General features: G+C 47.2%; 1 protein-coding gene across 1 annotated transcript in view; it reads left to right on the forward strand.

The window, feature by feature from the left end:
• The window catches only part of MYOCD (myocardin), a 198,061-nt gene that overhangs the window by 73,292 nt on the left and 103,348 nt on the right, over positions 1–21,421 (forward strand). Inside the window, exons 4-5 of the mRNA XM_029928844.1 lie at positions 12,748–12,836; positions 14,064–14,168. Of these exons, the coding sequence (XP_029784704.1) occupies positions 12,748–12,836; positions 14,064–14,168 (194 nt within the window). The remainder of the gene's footprint in view (positions 1–12,747; positions 12,837–14,063; positions 14,169–21,421) is intronic.

Here is a 21,421-nt window from a genome sequence, read left to right on the forward strand (position 1 = left end):
ATATATATATAAATGTTTTCTCGTTTATTTTAGAGAGAGCGTGCACATGCATAAGTAGAGGAGAGGGGCAGCAAGGGAGAGAGAGAGAATCTTAAGCAGGCTTCATGCTCAGCACAGAGCCTGATGGAGGGCTTGATCTCACGACCCTGAGATCATGACCTGACCCAAAAATCAAGAGTCAGATGCTCAACCAACTGAGCCACTCAGGTGCCCCCTAATCTCCTCTTCTTAGAAGGACAACAGTTGATTGGATCAGGGCCCACAACATCAACCTTGCTTAATTCAGTCACCTCCTCCAAAGACCATCACATTCGGAAGTACTGAGAGTTGAAGTTTTAACATAGAAATCTTGGGAGGAGACAAGTCAGGCCCTAACAGGCGAGTGTGTACGTGCACCAAAGTCAGGCTGCATCTTCATCACCAGTGTTCTCAAGGCAGATTTAGACACGGGACCCAGGAAAACAAAACGTGTTTTCTAAGAGCATTGTATGCTGGCAAATGTTTAACAACTGTAGGTCAGGCAGAGGGGAAGCCATGATTTGTAGTGATTGTCAATTTCCGTGGTGTAAATATCCCCACCGCCATGTATTTCAAGTGTGGTGTCACTGAACACAGGGCTGGGAAGAGATTCAAACAGTCACATCTCACCAACACACCTGTAAATAACGGGAAGGTAAAGTGATGCTGTGTCGTCCTGGCCAGCTTCCTTCTTGCCATTGTTGTCTCTGGGTCAACGTCCTTTCTTACTCCTCCAAGCTACTGGTCCTCTAGTCTGGCAAACTGGAGATCTATACATCTAAACACTTCCCATTTGCCTTCATCTGGACCTGAAATGTTAGTGTTGATACACAAAATCCTCAGTAGGACCCATCTCAACTCTCACGACGGGACAGACCACCTCTTAGAATGATCATGAGGGAGAGGCAGCAGATGTATGAAAATGCTCAACCATCTCCCAAAAGGGAACTGATCTGATAAATCAAAGGAAATGCCCCTCCATTTCAGTAACAGTTCCTGAAATAATCATAGGCAACCTAATCTCTAAGATATATTTTCAGTACTCTTTAGGAAGATTTTACATGTATGAGGCTGGTCCTGAAAAGGAAGCGATCTGACATTAGAAAATACTTATTAGCAATTAAAAAATAATAGATGCAGCCTAAAGTGCAATATGTGGCTTAATCGGTTCAGCATCTGACTTCGGCTCAGGTCATGATCTCATGGTTGGTGGGTTCGAGCCCCGCATCAGGCTCTGTGCTGAATGCTTGCTCAGAGCCTGCTTCAGAGTCTGTCCCCTCCTCTCTGACCCACCCTTCCTTATGCTCTGTCTCACTCTCTCAAAAATAAATAAATAGATGTAAAAAAAAAAAAAAGAATTCCAGAAAGAGAGATCAAGATGTTTAAAAGATTAATACTGAAAGGAAGCAAAGAAGAAAAAAATTATTCCTGAACTACAAGAAACACATGAATCTTTTCACCAAGTCTCACATCTAATGAATGGAGACACACCTCAAGACGTAACTTCTCTATATTTTTTTAATTGAAGTATTGGAGAGAAAATCCCGTAAGCACTCAGATACCATTTAAAAGCTACCCACAAAAGAGAAAACGTCAATTCTACATCAGATTTCTCCTTTACAACATCAAGAACTAGAGGTCAAGTTTACAGATTTTAGATGAGAAAATAATGTGACAAAGAGAAATGTTCTTCAACATTCAGGCTTTAAAACTATACCAGTGCACCCATCCCTGCAAAGTAGACCAGAGAAAATGATTTCACAGAAACAAATAAATAAAATAGAGATAATGCAAGATTGAAGAAGTAAATATATAAGTAAGCGGTAGTAATAAAAATGGTTATGTTTAGACTACAGTTTCATAGTTTTTGTTAAAGTGATTTTGAAACTGAATGCAAATATAAGAACAATTCTTGCCAAAAAATACTGCATCATGGAAAAGTAAATTAAGCCTAATTATCTTCTTCTGGATTTAATATTCCTGATCATTTTAACAAAAGCTAGAAGAGGGAGAATAGCAAGGTTAGTTTATAATCTAGTTTGAAAGAATCAGAGAGGGGTTCCCAGAAGGAGTGCCATTTAACTAAGGTCTTGCAGAATGTCTAGGTGATAAAAAGGGGAAGATTGCTCTTAACATAGGGAACATGTAAATAGGAACCCAGGGCATTGATCGAGAAATATATGATCAATTGTTTTTTTAAAGGGTAGTAATAATAGACTTAGATATCATTTGAAAACCACTATAGGAAAGAAAAATACAAAGAGAAAATTATGGGGCACAAGGGTGGCTTAGTCGGTTAAGTGTCTGACTTCACCTCAGGTCATGATCTCACAGCTCATGGATTCGAGCCCCGCGTCGGGCTCTGTGCTGACAGCTCAGAGCCTGGAGCCTGCTTCGGATTCTGTGTCTCCCTCTCTCTCTGCCCCTCTGTCACTCATGCTCTGTCTGTCTCTCTCTCTCAAAACTAAAGAAACATTAAAAAAATAATTTTTTAAAGAGAACATTATGGAGTATAGAAAAGCAGAAAACATCAAACAAGATGAAAGAAGTAATGTTCACAAATAATTTATCACAATAAATATTAATGAGTTAAACCTCCCCCATTAACAAAGACTGAAATGGAATCAGGTTGAAAACCCAGATTATGTATGTTTATTAGATAAGTACCTAAAACAGCATGGCATGAAAAGGTGAAAATAAAAAGATGTACAAAGATGCAACTTGCTGGAGAAAACAAAAAACACAGGGAGAGTAATACTAACATTAAAGAACTCAAGGCAAAAAGTATTTAATGGCACAGGTTGTGTATCTGTCTGTTGCTGTTCCCTTGGTATAAAATGGAGAAAACTATAAGAGATATAAAGAAAATAATGGAAAATATTATAAGTCCTATATACTAAGTAGGATGTTGCTTAAAAGGGCTTAGAACAATGCTGTCAGGCACACAGAAAGAGTTAAATAAATGGTGGTGTCGAACTTAAGAGACATCATTGACCAGCATCTTCAGAATTTCTCTCCTGTCTCACCTTTGCTCTCCACCCTCATCTGTACAACCCTCTAGTCTCTCATTATACTTCTGCCGGATTACAGAAATAACCCCCTAACTGCCCTCCCTGTCTCCAGTCCCACACCCTCCAAACCACCCTGCACAGATTAATCCTCTTAGAACACTATTTTTAGTATGTCACTTTTTGGCCCCAAGGTTATACACAAGAAGAAATCCAAACTTTCCAGCCTGTTGTTCCAAGTCTCTACAATCTTCCGTGATCCGACCTTCACGCTTATGTTGTATATTTTCCATATGAACTCTCTGGGAACGCTCACCTTTCCAATAGCCCAAAACATATTTTAATCACTTCTGTCTCCGCATCTTTCTGTGTTCGCATTTGAAAGCTCCTTCCATTTATCTCCAGGTCGGCCTCTTCTGCTCCCCGCCCCAGTCCTAATCTCTGTGTAAAGGGAGTCAAGCCCTGCTCCGTAAAGGAACTTGCCTCTTCTGATGACCGAGACATTCAGTCCAATACCCTACCACCTAAATAAATCCTCTCGTCAATCCTTCCTTACCATATACCATCAAATGTAAGACTACGGATGATAAAATAAATCATGATTGTATGCACAAGAAAAAAATGTATCAATTACCGTGTGGCAGTCCATTGATTCTTAAGAGGCATTACTTTTTGGTGATAGTGCAAAATGGGAAAATGTGCATCTTAGGTTGATTAAAATATGGTGGGTGTTTCATTCATTCATTCAATAAATATTTTCTAATTGCCTACCATATGCTCAGCATTGGACAGGTGCTATCACCAAACAGTACCTCACAAGGCAAGTGCGTTCAAGTTTGCACACGCCTTTTATCACCCCTGCTCCCCACAAAGGCCCAGGCTAAGCACACAAACACAGAGGATTATTATTCTGCATTACTTGCCCTGCTTTATAAAATTACTGACTTCCCAGCTATTTTGAACAACAGATCAGCAGATCCTTGTATCTGTTGATTTCAGATTTTTGGATGTTACCGCTTTAGAACCCACCCTCGAATGCATGATGTCTAGCACTTTGCCTTTTTCCTGGAAATTGCATCACCAGAGAGATTTGATACGCAGCAGAAAGCCACCAGGCAGAGAGTGAGGGCAGACTGCCACCCGGAATTCCAGAATCTCAGTGCAGCCTCGTCTTCCTTCTCTTCGACATTATTCAGAAGTCTGAGGATTCCGGAGAGATTGCAGGATGGATCCCTGGAAAATGCCCCCAGTGGGCCTTGATCAGCTGGGGCTCCTCACTCTGGGAATTCCTACTCGTGGAGCATATTCCTGGGAGAATTGAGTGGGGGAGGGGGCCACCTGGAACGCAACAATCCTCCTTCAACCCATCCTCAAACTTGTAAAGAGAGTTATAATGTGTGAGGTTAGTGTACATTAGAGCACATGCAAAGAGGGTACGCTCTGAAATGAACACAGGGCTCTCTCAAATGTAGCCAGGCCCTTAGAGGACTTTTATACTTTTAGTTGTGTCTCATTTTCATTTTTGACGAGCATCACCACCCAGGGAAATAGCCAGGGCAGATCTCACTGAGTCCCATTTTACAATGACGAAAGTGAGGCCGAGAGAGATTCGGAGAACTGCCCAAATTCAAGTGGCTGAAAAGGTTTCCCAAATTGTAATTCCCAAACAACAGCTCCTGACTATAAATCTAATGCTCTTTGCCAGATTATACATGTAGAGTCAGGGATGCTAGAGGGGTGAGTGGATTTTCAGATAATTCCACAGGAGTCCTGATGAACTCCTTCCAGAAACATCACCCCCGTCCACTGCCACCAAACAAAAATCAAAGCATCGTGCCAGAGAGTACTGACTGAATTGAACGTCTGACGGTCCAAATATAAATGATGCACAGAAGGTCTGCGCAAAGCAAATTAACAATGGAAGGTGACAAGGAAGTGTCAGATGCCCCCGTGTTCTGTTTAACCCTCTCTGCTCTTGTCTGTGGCTTGGTCCCAACCAAAGAGCTCCAGATGGAATGGATAGTGTCTGGGCCAGGCTTAGGGGGCGTGTTATGACGGCAGGTTGGCATCTCGCCAGGTTGGGCCTTGACCACGTCCTCCCCCGTGACCCCAGCCCATGTCGGCTGACTGAATTATTTAAATATTGTCCATTACTAGTTAATAGACACAACATATTGAAAGTTTTACAATCAAATATTTATGCTGCTAGAAAACATTTTACATTATCTTTAAACATCCATGTCATCTATTTATTTTCATTCTCTGATCTTTCTGTTTTGTATCAGAATTGGAGAATTTAGCCTATTTATGCCGAAGTAAATATTATGATGAAAACATTGGATGGCTCAAAAGTAGACTTTAGTAAAGTGCAGAAGTATTTTTTGTTAGGGTCAGTTGCACAACATCTCTTGGATGGCAGTGCGTTAAGAAATTTCCTTGGGATGCTCGAAGCAGGGAGGTTAATATTTCATGGCTGGACATTGTCTCTACCTGCCTTAGGTCCCCCTTGATAGAGCATTCCAACCCTTCTTTCTTGCCATTCATCCTTTTCCCACCTGGAGAGAAAAGCTTCTGGGGCAGGTGAGTCCGGTCACGGAAATACATTTCGTACTTGACCTTGGGCTGCAAGTAAGCATTATCACCTGGCGGTCTAGGTCGTCTGTTTGGGAATCAGAGGCCCTCAGCTTGGCCTCTTCTCTTTCTGCCAGACGCTCATATCTTCTGAATGCTTCCTCCTAACTCTGTCCTGTGTTGCTGCTTTATTCAGCCTCCAAAGCCAGTGACCATATTTCAGGGCAGCTTACCTCTGCTCCTAGAGAGGAACCAGCCAGTAAATTCCTCCCATCTCTGAGTCAGGAAACAAGACCTTCCTGGACTATCAAGTGGTGTGTATTTTTTCTTTTCCATGTCATTCTCAGAGAATACTCTTAAAGGCACAAGAAAGGTGCCAGCCCATCAAAGGGCCAGAAAGCACCCGCTTAATGATGGGGCCGGCTCCCGGTGTCTGACTCGTGGCGTTCAAGAGCGAATTTCAGCCCCTAAGCGGGCTCTTGTGGACTATTCCTTGAGCGTCACTTCTTCACCCACGTCTGATTTCTCAAGCTCAAGCTGAACTCTGAGTCAGAGTGATAGCTCTCTTCACGCCTCGCTTTGGAAGCTCGGTAATCTGCTGCTCCCTGTCCTGACTTACGAGGGGGGTCACCAGACTTGAAGAGGGCGTAGAGGGGACGGGGGTCAGAGTCTCTGCCACGTTCCCAGAAGCCTTCTAAACCTCCTTGAGTGTCAGCTCCTTCCCCTAAAACCGAAGGCAGCTGTGTAGGAGTCAGCATTGCTACGTGAGCAGGTAAGAATTTACACATCTATGTGCGTGCGCCGTGTAAAGCGCCGCCTGCTATGTTTGGTCTAGGGTGTGTCCTCGTCAGTTAAGTAGCGGTAAGTAGGGCCATTACTGTTTGTGCACGGATGCCCTGATTTCCTCAAAGACCGCTCTGGTCTTGATTCCCCCCGTCCCTCTCCCGTGTGAGAACGGTTTTCCCCAAGTCAGTATCTGACCGTCAGCTCTCAGCCAGTGCCTTCTAGCCGCAAGAAGTCACGGGAGGTAGGATGTGTCAAAGCAAGAGAAACTAGAGAAACATTGCAGGAAATGCAGGGCAGAAAAATCCGTGTTTTAGAGGAAATTCCTCGTTGTGTTAAAGAATACATGTCTAGCAGGGGTGCCTGGGTGGTAGCTCAGTCAGTTAGCATCGGACTTTTTTTTTTTTATGTTTTCTTATTTATTTTTGAGAAACAGAGATAGCACGAGCAGGGAAGGGTCAGAGAGAGAGGGAGACACAGAATCTGAAGCAGACTCCAGGCTCTGAGCTGTCAGCACAGAGCCCCACGTGGGGCTTGAACCCACAAACTGTGAGATCATGACCTGAGCCAAAGTCAGACACTTAATTGACTAAGCCACCCAGGTGCCCCAGCATCAGACTCTTGATTTCGGCTCAGATCATGATCTCACAGTTTGTGAGTTCTAGCCCTGCATCAGGCTCTGTGCTTACAGCATGAAGCCTGCTTGGGATTATCTCTCTCTCCCTCTCTGTCCACCCCTCCCCTGCTCTCACATGCATTCTTTTTCTCTCTCCCTCTCTCTCTCTCAGAATAAATTTATATATGGCAAATAGACAGTCAAAGAAGAGAGCCCCCTTTCTACAGATAAGACAGGATACAAACAAGACAGGAACTCAAGAACCAGGAAAGGCAGCCCTGTGTCACAGAAACCCAGGTGCAGGTCCCCATGTGGGGACGCAGAGAAGGTCCATTTCTGGGGATCTCAGCTTCCTCGTCTGTAGAATGAGACATTCCAATCAGATTCATTCAACAACCACTTAGCCATTTCTGGAGGACGTACCGCATACAGAGACCAGTTCTAGGCCCTGGGGTGCCTGTGGGGCACAGGGAAGACAGGATTCCTGCTCACAGTCCCATAGTGGAGACCAAAAAGAAGTACACCACTAAATAAGACCATTTGGTAAGTGATAAGAGACCAAGAAAACGGAACCGAGAAATTGACAGAGCGTGTTTGGAAGGAGCGGGCTGCCTAAGGTCAGACAGCCTTTCTGTGAAGCTGATACTCCCGTGAATGGAGCCCAGGCCTGCAAAGCACATGAGGGAGGATGTCCAGGCAGTGAGGACAACCAAGAAGTGCGGTGGGTGTGGAAAGGAGGGCAGTCCGGTGTTACTGAAGGACAGTCACTGGGGGAGCCTGGGGTGAGGCTGGGGGGCAAGCAGGTGCCAGACTTGGGATGCCCTAAAAGCTAGCAGCGTGCAGAAGGCACGTGAAAATCGGGGCAAATGAAGACGACTCCAGCCAAAGGCATGTTTGTGTAGAGGAACCACAAAGCACAGAAACTACCCCCAGGGAAGGAAAGGCGGGACGCTTTGACCATCTCTGGTGCTGGGGTGGAGGGGGAGCGGTCTCAGGACCCAAGGGAGGCAGCTGAATGAAAAACACCTCCTAGAAAGAGCTGTGGCCTTCATTCAATGGATGCTGCCGGGGCCAGGGGCACCCTGGGAAGCAAAAACCCTGACCACACTCTCCCACCTCCCTCTTACCCATACCCAAGCTCCCCATTGGCTGAACTCACCTGCAAGTCAGGGGCAAAGGAGCCTGTTAATGCTGGTCATATTGGTGCACCTGCTTTGAAGCCTCCAGAGTCAAGGCTGGGACAAGAAGAAGGTGTAAGATCCAGAGGAGAGAGGAGAGGGCAACCGAAGGCATCCAGAATAGCCAGGAGAAGCTGTTTGTTTTATTCTGAGGGTTATGGGAAGGCACCAGAGACTTTTGAGCAAGGGAGCACTTTAAATGGACTTACAGTAAAAAGATCACCCTGACTTCCGTGTAGAAAGTGGGCTTTTAAAGGGGCAAGAGTAGAAGCTGGGGAGACTCTGTGGGGGGTTATTAACATCATCTGAGCAAGAAATGCATGCGGGTGTGGTCAAGCATCATGGCTGAAGGGAAAGGAAAAAATAGATTTATGATAGATGTTGGGAAAAAAATTCTAGAAGAACAGACCATTTCCACCATTGGCAAGAGCTAAAGGTGATCCTTCCACAAGCCTAATGGGCAATAAAAACATACACATATTGTCCCTGCTGTAAACTCTTGAATCCACCCAGCGCCAACTAATGTTGCTTTTCCAGGGCAGAGCGCATGAAGATCAATTTGCCCGCCCTCTGCTGTTTTTACTTACAAGAAGGAGAGAGAAAATAAAGAATTTTCCAAGCCTGGCATGTAGAAAAAAAATGATCTGTCTAGTCGACCTGCTGAATAACAAATAGTAAAGTCTTCTAGTTTTATGGTAGGTGTTATCATAAAGAACGGGCTGTACTTATTATCTGGTTAAAGGGGTTTCACTGTGTGATGTTGAAGTGAGTTATAATCTTTAATAAACAAATGTCAGGAATTTTCAGATTCCGCAGTCATGAATGTCTTGCAGAATTGTTGTCTTTTTATCTCTCTCTCCGTGGTGATTCTTTTGTCAGACATCCGCAGTGCCTTTGCTCTGTTCCCAGAGATGGTATCATTTCCAGCTAAAGATCTGAAGCCCATTTCTAAAAATCCATGTATGTCCCCTCAAGAATCAGGCCACGCCAGTGACGAGCAGCTTAGAGGCTGGGGTCTAATGCCAATCCCAAGCCATTATTCACTCCTGGAAAGTTCCAGTGTCCCATAAATAAATCTGAGGGAACTATTAAAATCATATCCTTAGGTAAGGTAGGCCTCGCATGGAAGGTGATCAGAGACCAAAGAACATTGTGGAAGGTTTTTTTAGATCCTTCTGCGCACATTAGTATTGCCGAGGAAATTGATCATCTTTGCAAACTTTACATACACAGGTCACAACCCCTAATGTCTTAAAATATAAAGAACGAGAGGTGCCTGGGTGGCTCAGTGAGTTGAGGATCTGACTTCGGCCCAGGTCATGATCTTGCAATTCATAGGTTCGAGCCCTGAGTCGGGCTCTGTGCTGACTGCTTGGAGCCTGGAGCTGGCTTCAGATTCTGTGTCTCCCTCTCTCTCTCTGTGCCTCCCCTGCTCATAGTTTATCTCTCTAAATAAATAAATAAAACATTAAAAAATTTGGATCAAGATGTGGTATATATATACAATGGAATACTACATGGCAATGAGAAAGAATGAAATCTGGTCATCTGTAGCAACGTGGATGGAACTCAAGGGTGTTACGCTACGTGAAATCAGTCAGGCAGAGAAGGACAGCTACCATATGTTTGCATTCATAGGTCTAACAGGAGAAACTTAACAGAGGACCATGGGGAGGGCAAGGGGAAAAATATTTGGGGAGACAGAGGGAGAGACTCTTGAATACTGAGAACAAACTGAGGGCTGATAGGGGTGAGGGAGAGGGTCATGGAGGAGGGCACTTGTTGGGATGAGCACTGGGTGTTCCATGAAACCAACTTGACAATAAACTATAAAAAAAATTTTTTTAAGTTTAAAAAAAAAGAATCGAATGCTTAACCAACTGAGCCACCCAGGTGCTCCAGTATGCAAGCTGACTTTTATCATCCCTTTAATATAATAGACTTTGATGTTATTGTATAGTTGCAAATTTTCTTAATAATACAGTTGTTTCAAATAAAATTTCACAACATCATTGGGAAAAAAATTTTTTTAAATAAAGGGCATATATGTGAGTGCCTCTGACATGCCTGAGGTCAAATAACCCTGTCACTTACCCAGCTGGATGATTTGGGTCCAACTGCTTGACTTCTCTTAGCAAGGCTAGCCGTCTAGGAGGTACAGGGTCTTTGGGGAAATATTTTTTTTGGGGGAGGGGTGGATCCCATCAATATAAATAACTTGAGTCACTCAACATCAGCATGTCAGCATGATTTTGGCAGCCTGTTAACACACCAGCGGGGGGAATGATCACCTCACCAGGCTGTCCTCCAGACGGACTGGTCATGGGGCCAAGGACAACTCATTAGCCCCGATGCCGGAGCTCATTTGGGCACCTGGTCAGCCCCACCATGGGCTAGAGGGTTGGAGAACACCTCCGGAAGAGAAAGAGAGACCATGGAGGGGGCCCACCCGGTCTGATTTGGGCTCAGAGCTCTTAGCCCAGCTGGCCTAGTTGACCTCTCTAGTTCCCTGGAACCACAAGGAGACTTAGAAAATTCAAGGCAGTTACTCCAAAACAAAGTGCATCCCTGAGATACGACATCCGGGATAGAGCCCCGTGTCTAAGAATGGCGCTCTTCCTGAATGTCAGTTTCCCTGTCTGTAAAATGGGAATAAAAATGGTACCCACTTCCCAAGGTTATTGTGCATGTTAAATGAGGTAACAAAACTATTCACAGGATGGTAGCTAGTGTTGCCATGGACTCGTATGCCCACATAAACACATTACACAAATACGCATGTTGTAGCCCAGACTCAGCAAACTTTTGGGTGATAGGTTATATCTATCAGCATTTAACACGTGGGTCTCTTTTCTGGCAGGTGCAGCGGTGCATCTACCTTCAAAACTGCCAACTGGCAAACCCAAATACAGGAGCAACAGCAAAAATAAGGAGACACAAAACCTTTAGAAACATTAGTTCTAGCTTCTCAAAGCTCTACCCAAGTAGGTCCGTTTTTCCTCTTCCAACAGGGCAAAAACAAAACTCCCAAAGTCTAAATACCTTAACACTGAAAGTCTCTTGTTTCCATGATTATAATTAACCCAAGCATGGATAAGTGCACATCGATATCGTCAGCAGAATCTAGGAAAACGTCAGATGCACGGAGTTCTTGCGGGGAAAGTCTGGTCTCATGTCACTGGGGGCTGTTTCAAGGATATTGACCCTGCCCCTCCTTTGGAATCGCTCTGGCTCTTTACCATGACAGAAAGCCATTCTTTCCCAAAGGATTATCATTCACAGATGCTAATAGGTAGCATTGGTAGAGCACTTTGAAATATATGCTGTGCTTCTCTGCACTTTAGCCTTGCCTGTAAATGGGTGGGTTGACGCCTATGCAACGTTGTTACCACCGCCATCATGGCCACTGCCATGGCTCCCCTGTGGGGGCTTCCCATGTGCCAGGCTTTGTCCTGAGAACTTTATATGCATTTATCTGTTGAATCCCTCCCTAGCTTTATAACTAGGCATTAGTCTTCCAGACAAGGAAACTGAGACACAGAGAACAGAGAGGTTAAGTAACTTGCCCAAAGTCACACAGGTAGGAGAAGATAGAGCCAAGGAATGGCACTCAGGCATCTGGTTCGAGAACTCACGTCCTTTGCCACAAGTGGCCACCAGGCTGCCACCACCCCCAAATACGAGAGGAAGAATGTCCCTGCCAACGACTCTGTGTTTCCATAAACTTCTTTCCAAACTCAACCCATCAGCCGACACATAAATTTTATTGGATCTTTTAGGATTCTCCTTTGGTCACTTTTAATCCATTTTCCACCAAGCACACTAAAAGATACCCCAGCCCCGTGTCTGGAAAGCTTGAGACATACAGTTACCATTCTTTAGCTTTAATGATAATGTAACAAAACCCTGGTTTTGTGTATATGCCAGTGAGGGTGACATAGTTGTTTTTTCTTAATTTTTTATATTTTTATTTGTTTTTGAGAGAGGGAGACAGAGCATGAACAGGGGAGAGGGAGGAGCAGAGAGAGAGAGGGAGACACAGAATCCAAAGACAGGCTCCAGGCTCTGAGATGTCAGCACAGAGCCCGACGCAGAGCTTGAACCCACGAACCGTGAGATCATGACATGAGCCGAAGCCGGATGCTTAACTGACTGAGCCACCCAGATGGCCCCCCACTTTTTTCCTAATGGAATGGATCAGTACCAAGGTCAGTTTGCAATAAAGAATTTTCCAAAAGAAAAACAGGAATTGGCAACGCACTGTAAGATAATATGGCATGAGCCAGAAAGCAACATAGAGATGTTTAAATTTTCCCTGACATGAATCCTGACCACCCAGGGGAATTTAAAAAAGAAAAGAAAAGAAACAAAAAAACCACCTGTCGAAGGCAGGGCATGTGTATACCCGGAGAGAGAGAGAGAGGGGTGGGCTGAGTCAACGGTCAAAACAGAGGCTGCAGAAGCCCCTGAGGAGAGCCGTCACACGGAAGCCGGGCCCCCAGAGTCCTGGTCTTAGCTCCGCCTCTCCCTGGAGTGGCTGCGTCTGGTGAACCTGCGGTCCCTGTCTTCCCAGTCAGCTCCCTCAGCTGTCAGAGTGTCTTCAACGCATCACAGGATTGCTAAGAGGATGGCAAAGTGGAACACAGAGGAGTTTCAAAAACGGTAAGAGTACATATGAATGGAAGCGTGAATGGGGCACCTGGGGGGCTCAGTCAGTTAAGCATTCGACTTCAGCTCAGGTCGTGATCTTGCAATTCCTGGGTTCGAGCCCCGCATCGGGCTCTGTGCTGACCGCTCAGAGCCTGGAGCCTGTTTCCAGTTCTGTGTCTCCCTCTCTCTGCCCCTCCCCTGCTCACACTCTGTCTCTCAAAAATAAAGGCTTAAAAAATCAGGGGAGAAAAAGTTAAAAAACAATGCAAACTCTGGACATTAGGTGATCCTGGTGCGTCAACATAGGTTCGTCAGTTGCACCGAACGGACCAGTCTGCTGGGGGCGGGAGGTATATTGGATGTCTCTGTGACTTCCTTTCAGTGTTGCTGAGCACCCAGAACTGCTCTGAAATAGATAGTCTTGATTTAAAACAAAAATCTTATGAGAAGAGCCAGACTAAGGTTGCAACCTCTCCCTGTCTTAACATGTGGGTTTCCTCGGTCAGTTTCCATAAAACCGACCGATCTGTTCCACCGGTGTTTGTCATAAGGACTCTGGCTTCCCCCTTGGCTGAATGGAATGCTTTTTCTTCTTAATTTCTTTTTTCTGCACTCTGGGTTTGTGGGATGAGCCAAGCGTTTTGCTGGGTAACAAGGCTCCCGCTCTGAATTTTCTCGACTGTTATCATCGCTGGTTCTAAGAGCACTCAGAATTTTCCCTTTTCAGGACAGGGCAGGCACTAGTTTTAATAGTCAGATGTGCGTGTTAGTTAACCTGCTCTAACTCCCTGGGTGAGCCATGGCGTTTCTCAGAGGGAGGTGGATACCCTTCCCAGACAGCGTCCCCTAGAACTCTCCTGCCTATTCACAGCCCTGGAAACGTGGGGCGAGGGAGAGAAGAGGTCTGGCAAGCTCGGGAGTGATTGCGTTTCACGGGGGAGTGCCGCTGTTCCCCACCCTGGGCAATGCCTCGCCGTTCCTTAGCCATAATAGGCGGCGCAGGTTAAGGAGGCGAGGCACGCATGATTTGCCAGGTCATCCGAAGCAGGTCGAGGATTTATGGGGCTTCCATTCTGGGGAGCGGGGGAGACGGCAGGGCACTGAGAAAGGTGAGGACTCAGGAAAATAGAATGTGACTATTGCCAAAAAAAAAAAAAAAAGTGGGGGGAGGTGTTGGAAGGAAAAGCAAAGCTCCCAGATCAGACCAAATGAACCCAGGCTTGGTTTCGTCCTCTCTAGAAAACGTGAATGGAGTGAATCAGAATAAGACATTTTGGAAACCCAGGCACCGTTTCACCCACCGCTGTCGTGATTACTCTCTGACAGCCACCAGCTGTCACCTTGGTGAGTATAAAGAATACTAAGGTGTAGCCGAAGCACTCAAGAAGTTTATAAACTCTTTGCAAAAGGGAAGATTCAAAAAAAGAAATAAGAAACACTACTCTCTTATAGAATCATTCAGCCACAAATTATGTTGAAGGGCAGCTTTTTATGGGATGAGTAATGCAGGGAACTAGTGACATAAAATTGAAACGGAAAATAGATAGTGGGTTATGGACATGAATGAAAATAATCCTTCGGTCCCCCAGTCGCCTATAAACTCATGGAAGAATTGTCGTGTTAAAAAGTAATGGATAATAACAAATGTAGTAACAGAGGGACACGCAAGATAGGAAATTAGCAGAGCGAGAAGGGCGTGGTCCCCTCTGCCTGAGCCGTCAGCGACGGTTTTCTGAATACGGCCAAGGGTAAGTTGGGTTGGGAGGTGTAAGTTGGGTGTCTCAACTTCCCCCCTTCTAGGGGGGAAAAAAAGAAACACCCTAGGGAAAGAAAAACAGTGAAAAGCCTCAGTGTTGGAAAATTATTTGTTCTTGCTAGTATGTACGGAATAATATGGTGGGAAGGCAAGAAATAAAGTAGACGTTAATGGGGTTGAGTAACATGGAGTTTTCTATGTCATTCTTCAGAACAGAGGCTAGAGGCTCCTGGGTGGCTTAGTTGGTTGAGCATCCAATTCTTGATTTTGGCTCAGGAAATGATCCCAAGGTCGTGGGATCAAGCCCTGCGTCAGACTCCAGGCGGAATGTGGAGCCTGCTTAAGATCCTCTCCCTCCCTCCCTCCCCCACCTCTCTCTCTGTCCCTCTTCCTCTGCTCTTCTAAAATTAAGAATAAAAAATTTGAAAGTATGGACATTCTTTGGCACTAGGGAGCCAAAGAAGGATTCAGGCAGGAAGCAGAGTGATCCTGCTTATGATTTAGAAACATCACTTTGATGGCAACATGGAAGACGGGTTGGAGCTGGGGAGGACTGGGAGCCCTAAGACCACTCGAGACACGTGGAATAAACCAGGAGGGGTGCAAGGAAGGCTGGAAATAAGGCAGAGGTGCTGAGAACAAATTAAAGGGGTGGATTCGAGAGGAATTCAGGAGGATGGACGGGGCATGGTGGCAGGTCGATGATGGACAGAATGCAGGAGTGGGCCACGGGCGATCTCCCGAGCCAGACACCAGGGTGAGTGCTTTGCCCATTCGTGCAACAGGAAGTGCAGGAAAAGGGGTAGGTTTGTAGGGACACTTGGTGAGAGGACGTGGCAAGTGTAGGTTTTGTACCTGTTGGCTTTGAAGAGCTTTGGGGAAAGTCCAGTGGATAAAGCATTTGGGGACATGGGTCTAGAGTGCAAGAGAACAATTTCAGGCCGACATACAGATGTGGAAGGAATGTTGTTGTTGTTGTTTTTAAGTTTATCCATTATTTTGAGAGAGAGAGAGCAATAGAGAGCATGCATGTGGGAGAGTGGTGGAAAGAGGGAGAGAGAGAGAATCCCAAGCAGGCTCCGCGCTGTCAGCACAGAGCCCGACGTGCTGAACTGACGGAGCCACCCCAGGAGTTTTAAAAGAAAGGAAAGGATCAGCGGTGCCTAGCCCCCAAGAGAATCTAGAAGCACAAAGACCAGTAACTGTCTGTTGCACAAAAAGGTAATTATTCATCATCTTGTGCCCTCAAGATGGAAGGGACTGGAAGAGGTAGCACCAAGCAAATTCCATCTACCTGGTAGTGAAGGGCGACCTTGAGCCCCACTCTGTGCAGCACTCACCTCCGGCTTCTGGCTTCTCTAGGACAAGCAAGTCACCGCAGTGTGACAGGCCTCTTGCATATACCCTGGACCTCAAGGGGATGGTCATTGCCTAAATTCAATGCAAACTCGCTTAAGCAATATGAACGCTGTCGGCATGCACATGCTTTATTTCTCCCCTCCCTCTCAGCAGTCACAGCCAAAGGAAAGAGCCCAAGAAGAGGAAATGCACAAATGCCTGACTTTTTAACGCAGTGACCCTGCCCTCTAGTGAACGTGGCCCAACCCAGTGGCTCAGAACCACAGTGATTGAATTGCATTCCCTTTCCGCGGGCAGGAGTTAGAACGGAGAGGCGCAGAGGAGAGGGACAGGGTGAGGGGCGTTGCCGGCAGGCAGGGGAGGAAGGGGCTGAGCCTGCTTTCTTCACGTTGAACTTCACGCCTTGGTTTCAGTGAGGCAGAAGTCCTTTCACATTCACCTTCGTGAAAGAACACAGGTTATAGTAACAGGGCACCTCGCGAGCAACTCGTGGGAGATTTCGTTTCCTTACTAGCGTGATGATGACGTGGGGTTTCTGTTGCCCTGGGAGCTGGGGAGGCCCTTCCCCTGTATCCTTAGCCCCAGAAGGTCCAGCATCACAAGGGCGTTAGCCTTATCTATATGCCTGCGGTTTTAGAACATAGTCTGCACTTAACGAATACTTCGGGGATTGAAACCAACCAACAGGCTGGGGGTTCATTCCTTAAACAGGTAGTTCCCTAAATTGCCAGCTTGGTACACAGATTTTATTCTTCCTCCTGGAGTCACGGAGCCTCTTAGAGTCCGGCTTTCATCACAGGAGCCTCAAAGCAGTGCTCTCTGTGTCTCGCTCAGCTCAAAGATGTGTTTTATTGGCCCCAGAGACTGATTTACCATGAAGTTAATGGGACTTACGCTTCAGGGTCCCCCACTTACACCGGACCTGTGGTCCTGGGAGAAGCTGGGAATTCTAGAGAGTTCCAGGTGAGAAGGGAAGCCAGGATGTGCAGTTAGGAAGCATTTCTGCATTACCATTTCTGGGCGGTTGACTGAAGGATCCAAATCTTCCATGCTCCAGGCAGCTGGGATTCCGTTTCTCAGTTTAAGTCAACAGGTACCCAGGTGGCTCGGTTGGTTGAGCATCCAACTCTTGGTTTCAGCTTAGGTCCTGGTCAGGTTTGTGGGATCAAGCCCCACCTTAGGGTCCATGCTGACAGCTCAGAGCCTGCTCAGGATTCTCTCTGTCTCTGCCTGTCCCTTGCTCTTTCTCTCTCTCTCTCATTATCTCAAAATAAATAAATATGCATAAAAAAATAAGTTAAGTCACACCTGCACCAACCATCATGTTTCAATTCTGCACGCATTTTTAAAAGCTCTCCACCCCTCAAACATAGGGCTCACAGCCCACCCTGAACCTGACCATGGTTGACTCATGCTGTTTTAAGACTTTTTGGTTTTTGGGGGAGGGGTTGTTTTTTGTTTTTAGGGTTTTAGTTTGTTTGGTTTTTTTGAAGTAACTAATAGTCACTTGCCCTTCTAGAAACCAATACACAGAACATTTTACCCCAGGTTTTCAGTTTGTTTGGATATCTGGAGGGATGGCAGCAGGGTCTGTCTGGCTGCAGTCAAGCAGAGCTGGCCCATTTGGACAAGCCCTGTGTGTCCAGTCAGCCATAGACACCCCACCCCCACCTGCCGCATTCTCTCTTGTCCCTGGTCCTATCGTGTGAGTCTGCAAACCTGTGTTTATGCCGTATGTGACCAGGGCACCTGTCACGGTGGCTTGCACAGACCCCTATGAGCCTTTTCAGTGAATGGATGAAAGATGGACAGATGCTCCTCTGAAGTCACTCATCAGACACATGAATGAAAAAAAGAGAAAACAGACAAGAAATGATACCAGGAACAAAGAAGTCACTGAGGATGCGAAGACGATGAGGCCTAAGGGGACAGTGATGTCCTTGGGTGGGTGAGGGGATTTGCTAAGAAGGGAAGAAGCAGGGGTCCTGAGGCCGACAGAAGTGAGCTGTCCCTTTACACAGCACTGTTCACCCTGTGACCCAGCCCCTGTTTCCAAGTGGCCCCATGAGGGGGTCCATACGGGGTCAGGGTTCAAGCTGACGCCCCTGAGCTGTGCTGTGGACTCATGCCTGTAGACACAACCACTCCTGATTGGCCAAAGGCCCAGGACCACAGGTGGGGAAGGCAGAATGCTCAAGTGACCCTCAGTGAGTCACACCTGGTATAATCATTCCTCTTCCCTCTGCATGAAGGGGCTGGTGACTGTGACAGATGACATGGTCATGGTCCCGTTATGTTATATGGCAAAAGTAAAGGGGTTTTTCAGATACCATTAAGGTTGCTGAATGATAGGATTTGGAGTTTCTCAAAGGGAGATTGTCCTGGGTGGGTCTGGCCTAATCAGGGGAGTCCTTGAAAAGGGTCTTTCCTGAAAGAGGGAGATTCTGCTGCTGGCCTTGACAAAGCAAGCTTTGATGAGTTCTAGAGCTTCAAGGAGCTGAATTCTGTCAATAGAATTGGTAGAGTTGGAATTGGAGAGGACACAACCGAGCCAACCCCTTGACCGGAGCCCTGTGAAAGCCTGAGCAAAGGGCCGGCTAAGCCATGCCCAGAATCCTCACCCACAGAAACCATGAGATAAACACACAGACAGACGTGTACTGGTGTAAGCCACTGCACCCGTGCTCATTTGTTCGCAGCCATCGATGACTCCAGGAAAAGGAAAGGAAAGCCATAGCAAAGGGATTCAGGATCGCTCGGAATCATCGAGAATAATCGGGAGGGTAAAGAGAGGGACCAGAAACATGCCCTGGAGAATTGTTCCGGGCACCCCCACTGTCCTACTTGGTTTAAACATCCCAGCTCTTCTGGAATTAAGTATCTGCAGCTTCCCCTTACAGCAAGAGGCCGGCCGTCTGGGAGGACCTCAGTAACTAACTCACGCCAGGCCACAGAGGTAGCTCAGAGCCAAATGAAGTCAAACAAAGGTTTGACTCTGCAGGAGGCTCACGTCTCTCCTCCGCCTGACATCACAGGCTCACTCTAGGCCTGGGGAGAGAAGCCACGGGGGAGCACAGCACGGGACAGGTGCCCCCGAGGTGGCCAAACGGTAGGACAGGGTTTGGTGGCGTCACTGCTGCAGGAGTCCACTGTTCTTACAGCCGCCTCGGAGATCTGTCCCCTTTGGGAACCTCCTCTCCAAATTCCACTTTTTTTTCCACACATACAAAAATGCTTGCATGGAGGGGAGGGAGGATGAGCTTCCATCTGAGCATATTTATATCCGGAGATATTCCACACCGGAGGGGGCGCAAATCTCAGAGGGCGGACGTCACCAGCTCTGTGCTGTGATGGGAAAATTGAGGGCTTCGGTTACCAGCATTTCCCAGACTCACTCAGAAAGGAAACTGTGCTCCCCTACACACACACACACACACACACACACACACACACACACACACACAGAATCAGGCTTGCGGAGGGAAAACAACTCCGGCCCACTCCCCTGGGTCATGCAGACCCTCCTATTCAATGCTGGCTTCAAGTGTTTGCCTCACAACTTTCGCTGAAAATTAATTCTCTGCCAAGTTGCGCGGACCTCTTCTCAGTCCTGCAGCCCTTGGGATAAAAAACCTGTTTGGGTTTTCTTTTCTTCTCTTTTCTTCTCTTTTCTTTTGTGTGTGTGTTTATTGCTCAGAATCTTTTTCTTTCTTTCTTTCTTTCTCTACTTAGACTGTCTAGAAGTGGTCCGTCTGTCACTCATCTCTTTCCCGCAGGGCACCGCTAGGCCCCAGGCATCTGGAAGTTCCTGGACTTCTTCCAGGCTTCCAAACCCCACCCCCTTGACCTCTTTCCTTGGAGACCAGGAGCCTGGGGTTTAACTGAGGGCAGGAACCTGCTGGTAGGGGGAGGGGTCACTCTGCGTCAGACAGAATGTGTCCCCCTCCCCTGCCGTTCACATCTGAATCCCCTAGTGTGGCTGTGTTACACTTCATGGCAAAGGGCAATTAAAGTAACAGATGGCATTAAGCCTGGCCATCAGCTGACCCTACAATAAGGTTTAGGCAGGTGGACCCAATGTAATCGCAAGAGTCCTTCAGATGAGGAAGAGGGAGGCAGAAGCAGCAGCTGGAGGGCTGGGGGGTTGCGGCAGTCAGAGCTTGCTCCCACCTGAAGAGAGGAAGGGGCCCGGAGAACAAGATGGCCTCTAGAAGCAGGAACGGGAATAGCAAACAGTTTCTCCGAGAGCCTCCAGAGAGGAATGTATCCCTGATTATACTCGATTCTAGCCCGTGAGAACCCATCTCCAGCTTCTGCCCTCCAGAACTGCAAGGTAATACCTTGCATCCTCTGGATCCACTAAATTGGAGGGAACTGATTTCTGCAGGGCTAGGAAAGTGACACCCTCTGTATGGAAATGTGACACAGTCAAGATCCTCCTGGGCAATCTCCTCAGACTGTCAACAGCCCTCCGTGGCCGGGACACCATTCCCAGTGGGCACACGAGTGGGATTGCTGTCTCTTTTCTGACACAGGAATTGAATGGCCTGTCTCAGAAGAGTCTATTTACACAGAAGACTGGTCAGACCCAATGATCGCAAGGATCTGAGAATTCCCGCAGAAGTCTGAAGTCCAGGCACTCAAAGATGTCCCTGGAGCCACTGTCACCCTCGGAGCTTTCACGGATTAAGTTCTGAGCCATAAGCGGTTCTGTATGTGACAGAGGAGGTGTGGGGCCCACACGCACATAAAGTTGTGAATAAATTCAATCCAACGTTATGTTTATAAACACAGTATGGTTTTTATTTTCCACGCCACCACCTACTAAGCAAACGTCCCGAGAAATTACTTCTCTTGTCACTTCTCAATGAGCCGCCTTTGCTGATGAGGAGCAAACTCAGATCATCACGTAGAGCTTATTACCCCTGGCGCATTCTGGGTGTCCAGTAACTCCGTTTGGAGTTCGGAAGGATTTCCCCGCTAAGGAGGGACTCACTCGTAGGAAAAGTCTGGAGCCTTTCCAAGCTAAAGCTGAACCACACAGCTCCTGAGACGGCCCCTCCTTGAGTCCCCCCTACTGGGGCCCCAAAGAGCATTCATTCAACCCCGGTGTCTGCGCACCCCCAGACGGAAGGCCTTGTGTCCGGGGCTGGATGTGCGCGTCCACCGAACCAGGTTTTTCCCCAAAGCGCATATCCCGGGGAAGTGAAAGGCTTTCCACTTTCTCCGTGACCGCTGGTCCCTGCGGCGCAGACGGAACGTGGGAGCGCGATGCGTCCGGGCCCTGCTGGGCTCCCTGTCCCCCGAGGCACACGCTCGCGCGCCCTTCCCGCGCGGGGCTCACACCCACCCCGCGCGCCCTTGCCCTGCTTACCGCCCACCCGCCGCCTGCCCCTGCGCCCCTGCCTCTGCGCGCCCTCGCCCCGGATCCTGCGCTCCTCTGAACGCCGTCGCCTGCCCTGATCGCGCGGCCCTGCGCCCC

The sequence above is a fragment of the Suricata suricatta genome, chromosome 17, assembly GCF_006229205.1.
Source record: "Suricata suricatta isolate VVHF042 chromosome 17, meerkat_22Aug2017_6uvM2_HiC, whole genome shotgun sequence".
Classification (NCBI taxonomy): Eukaryota; Metazoa; Chordata; class Mammalia; order Carnivora; family Herpestidae; genus Suricata; species Suricata suricatta.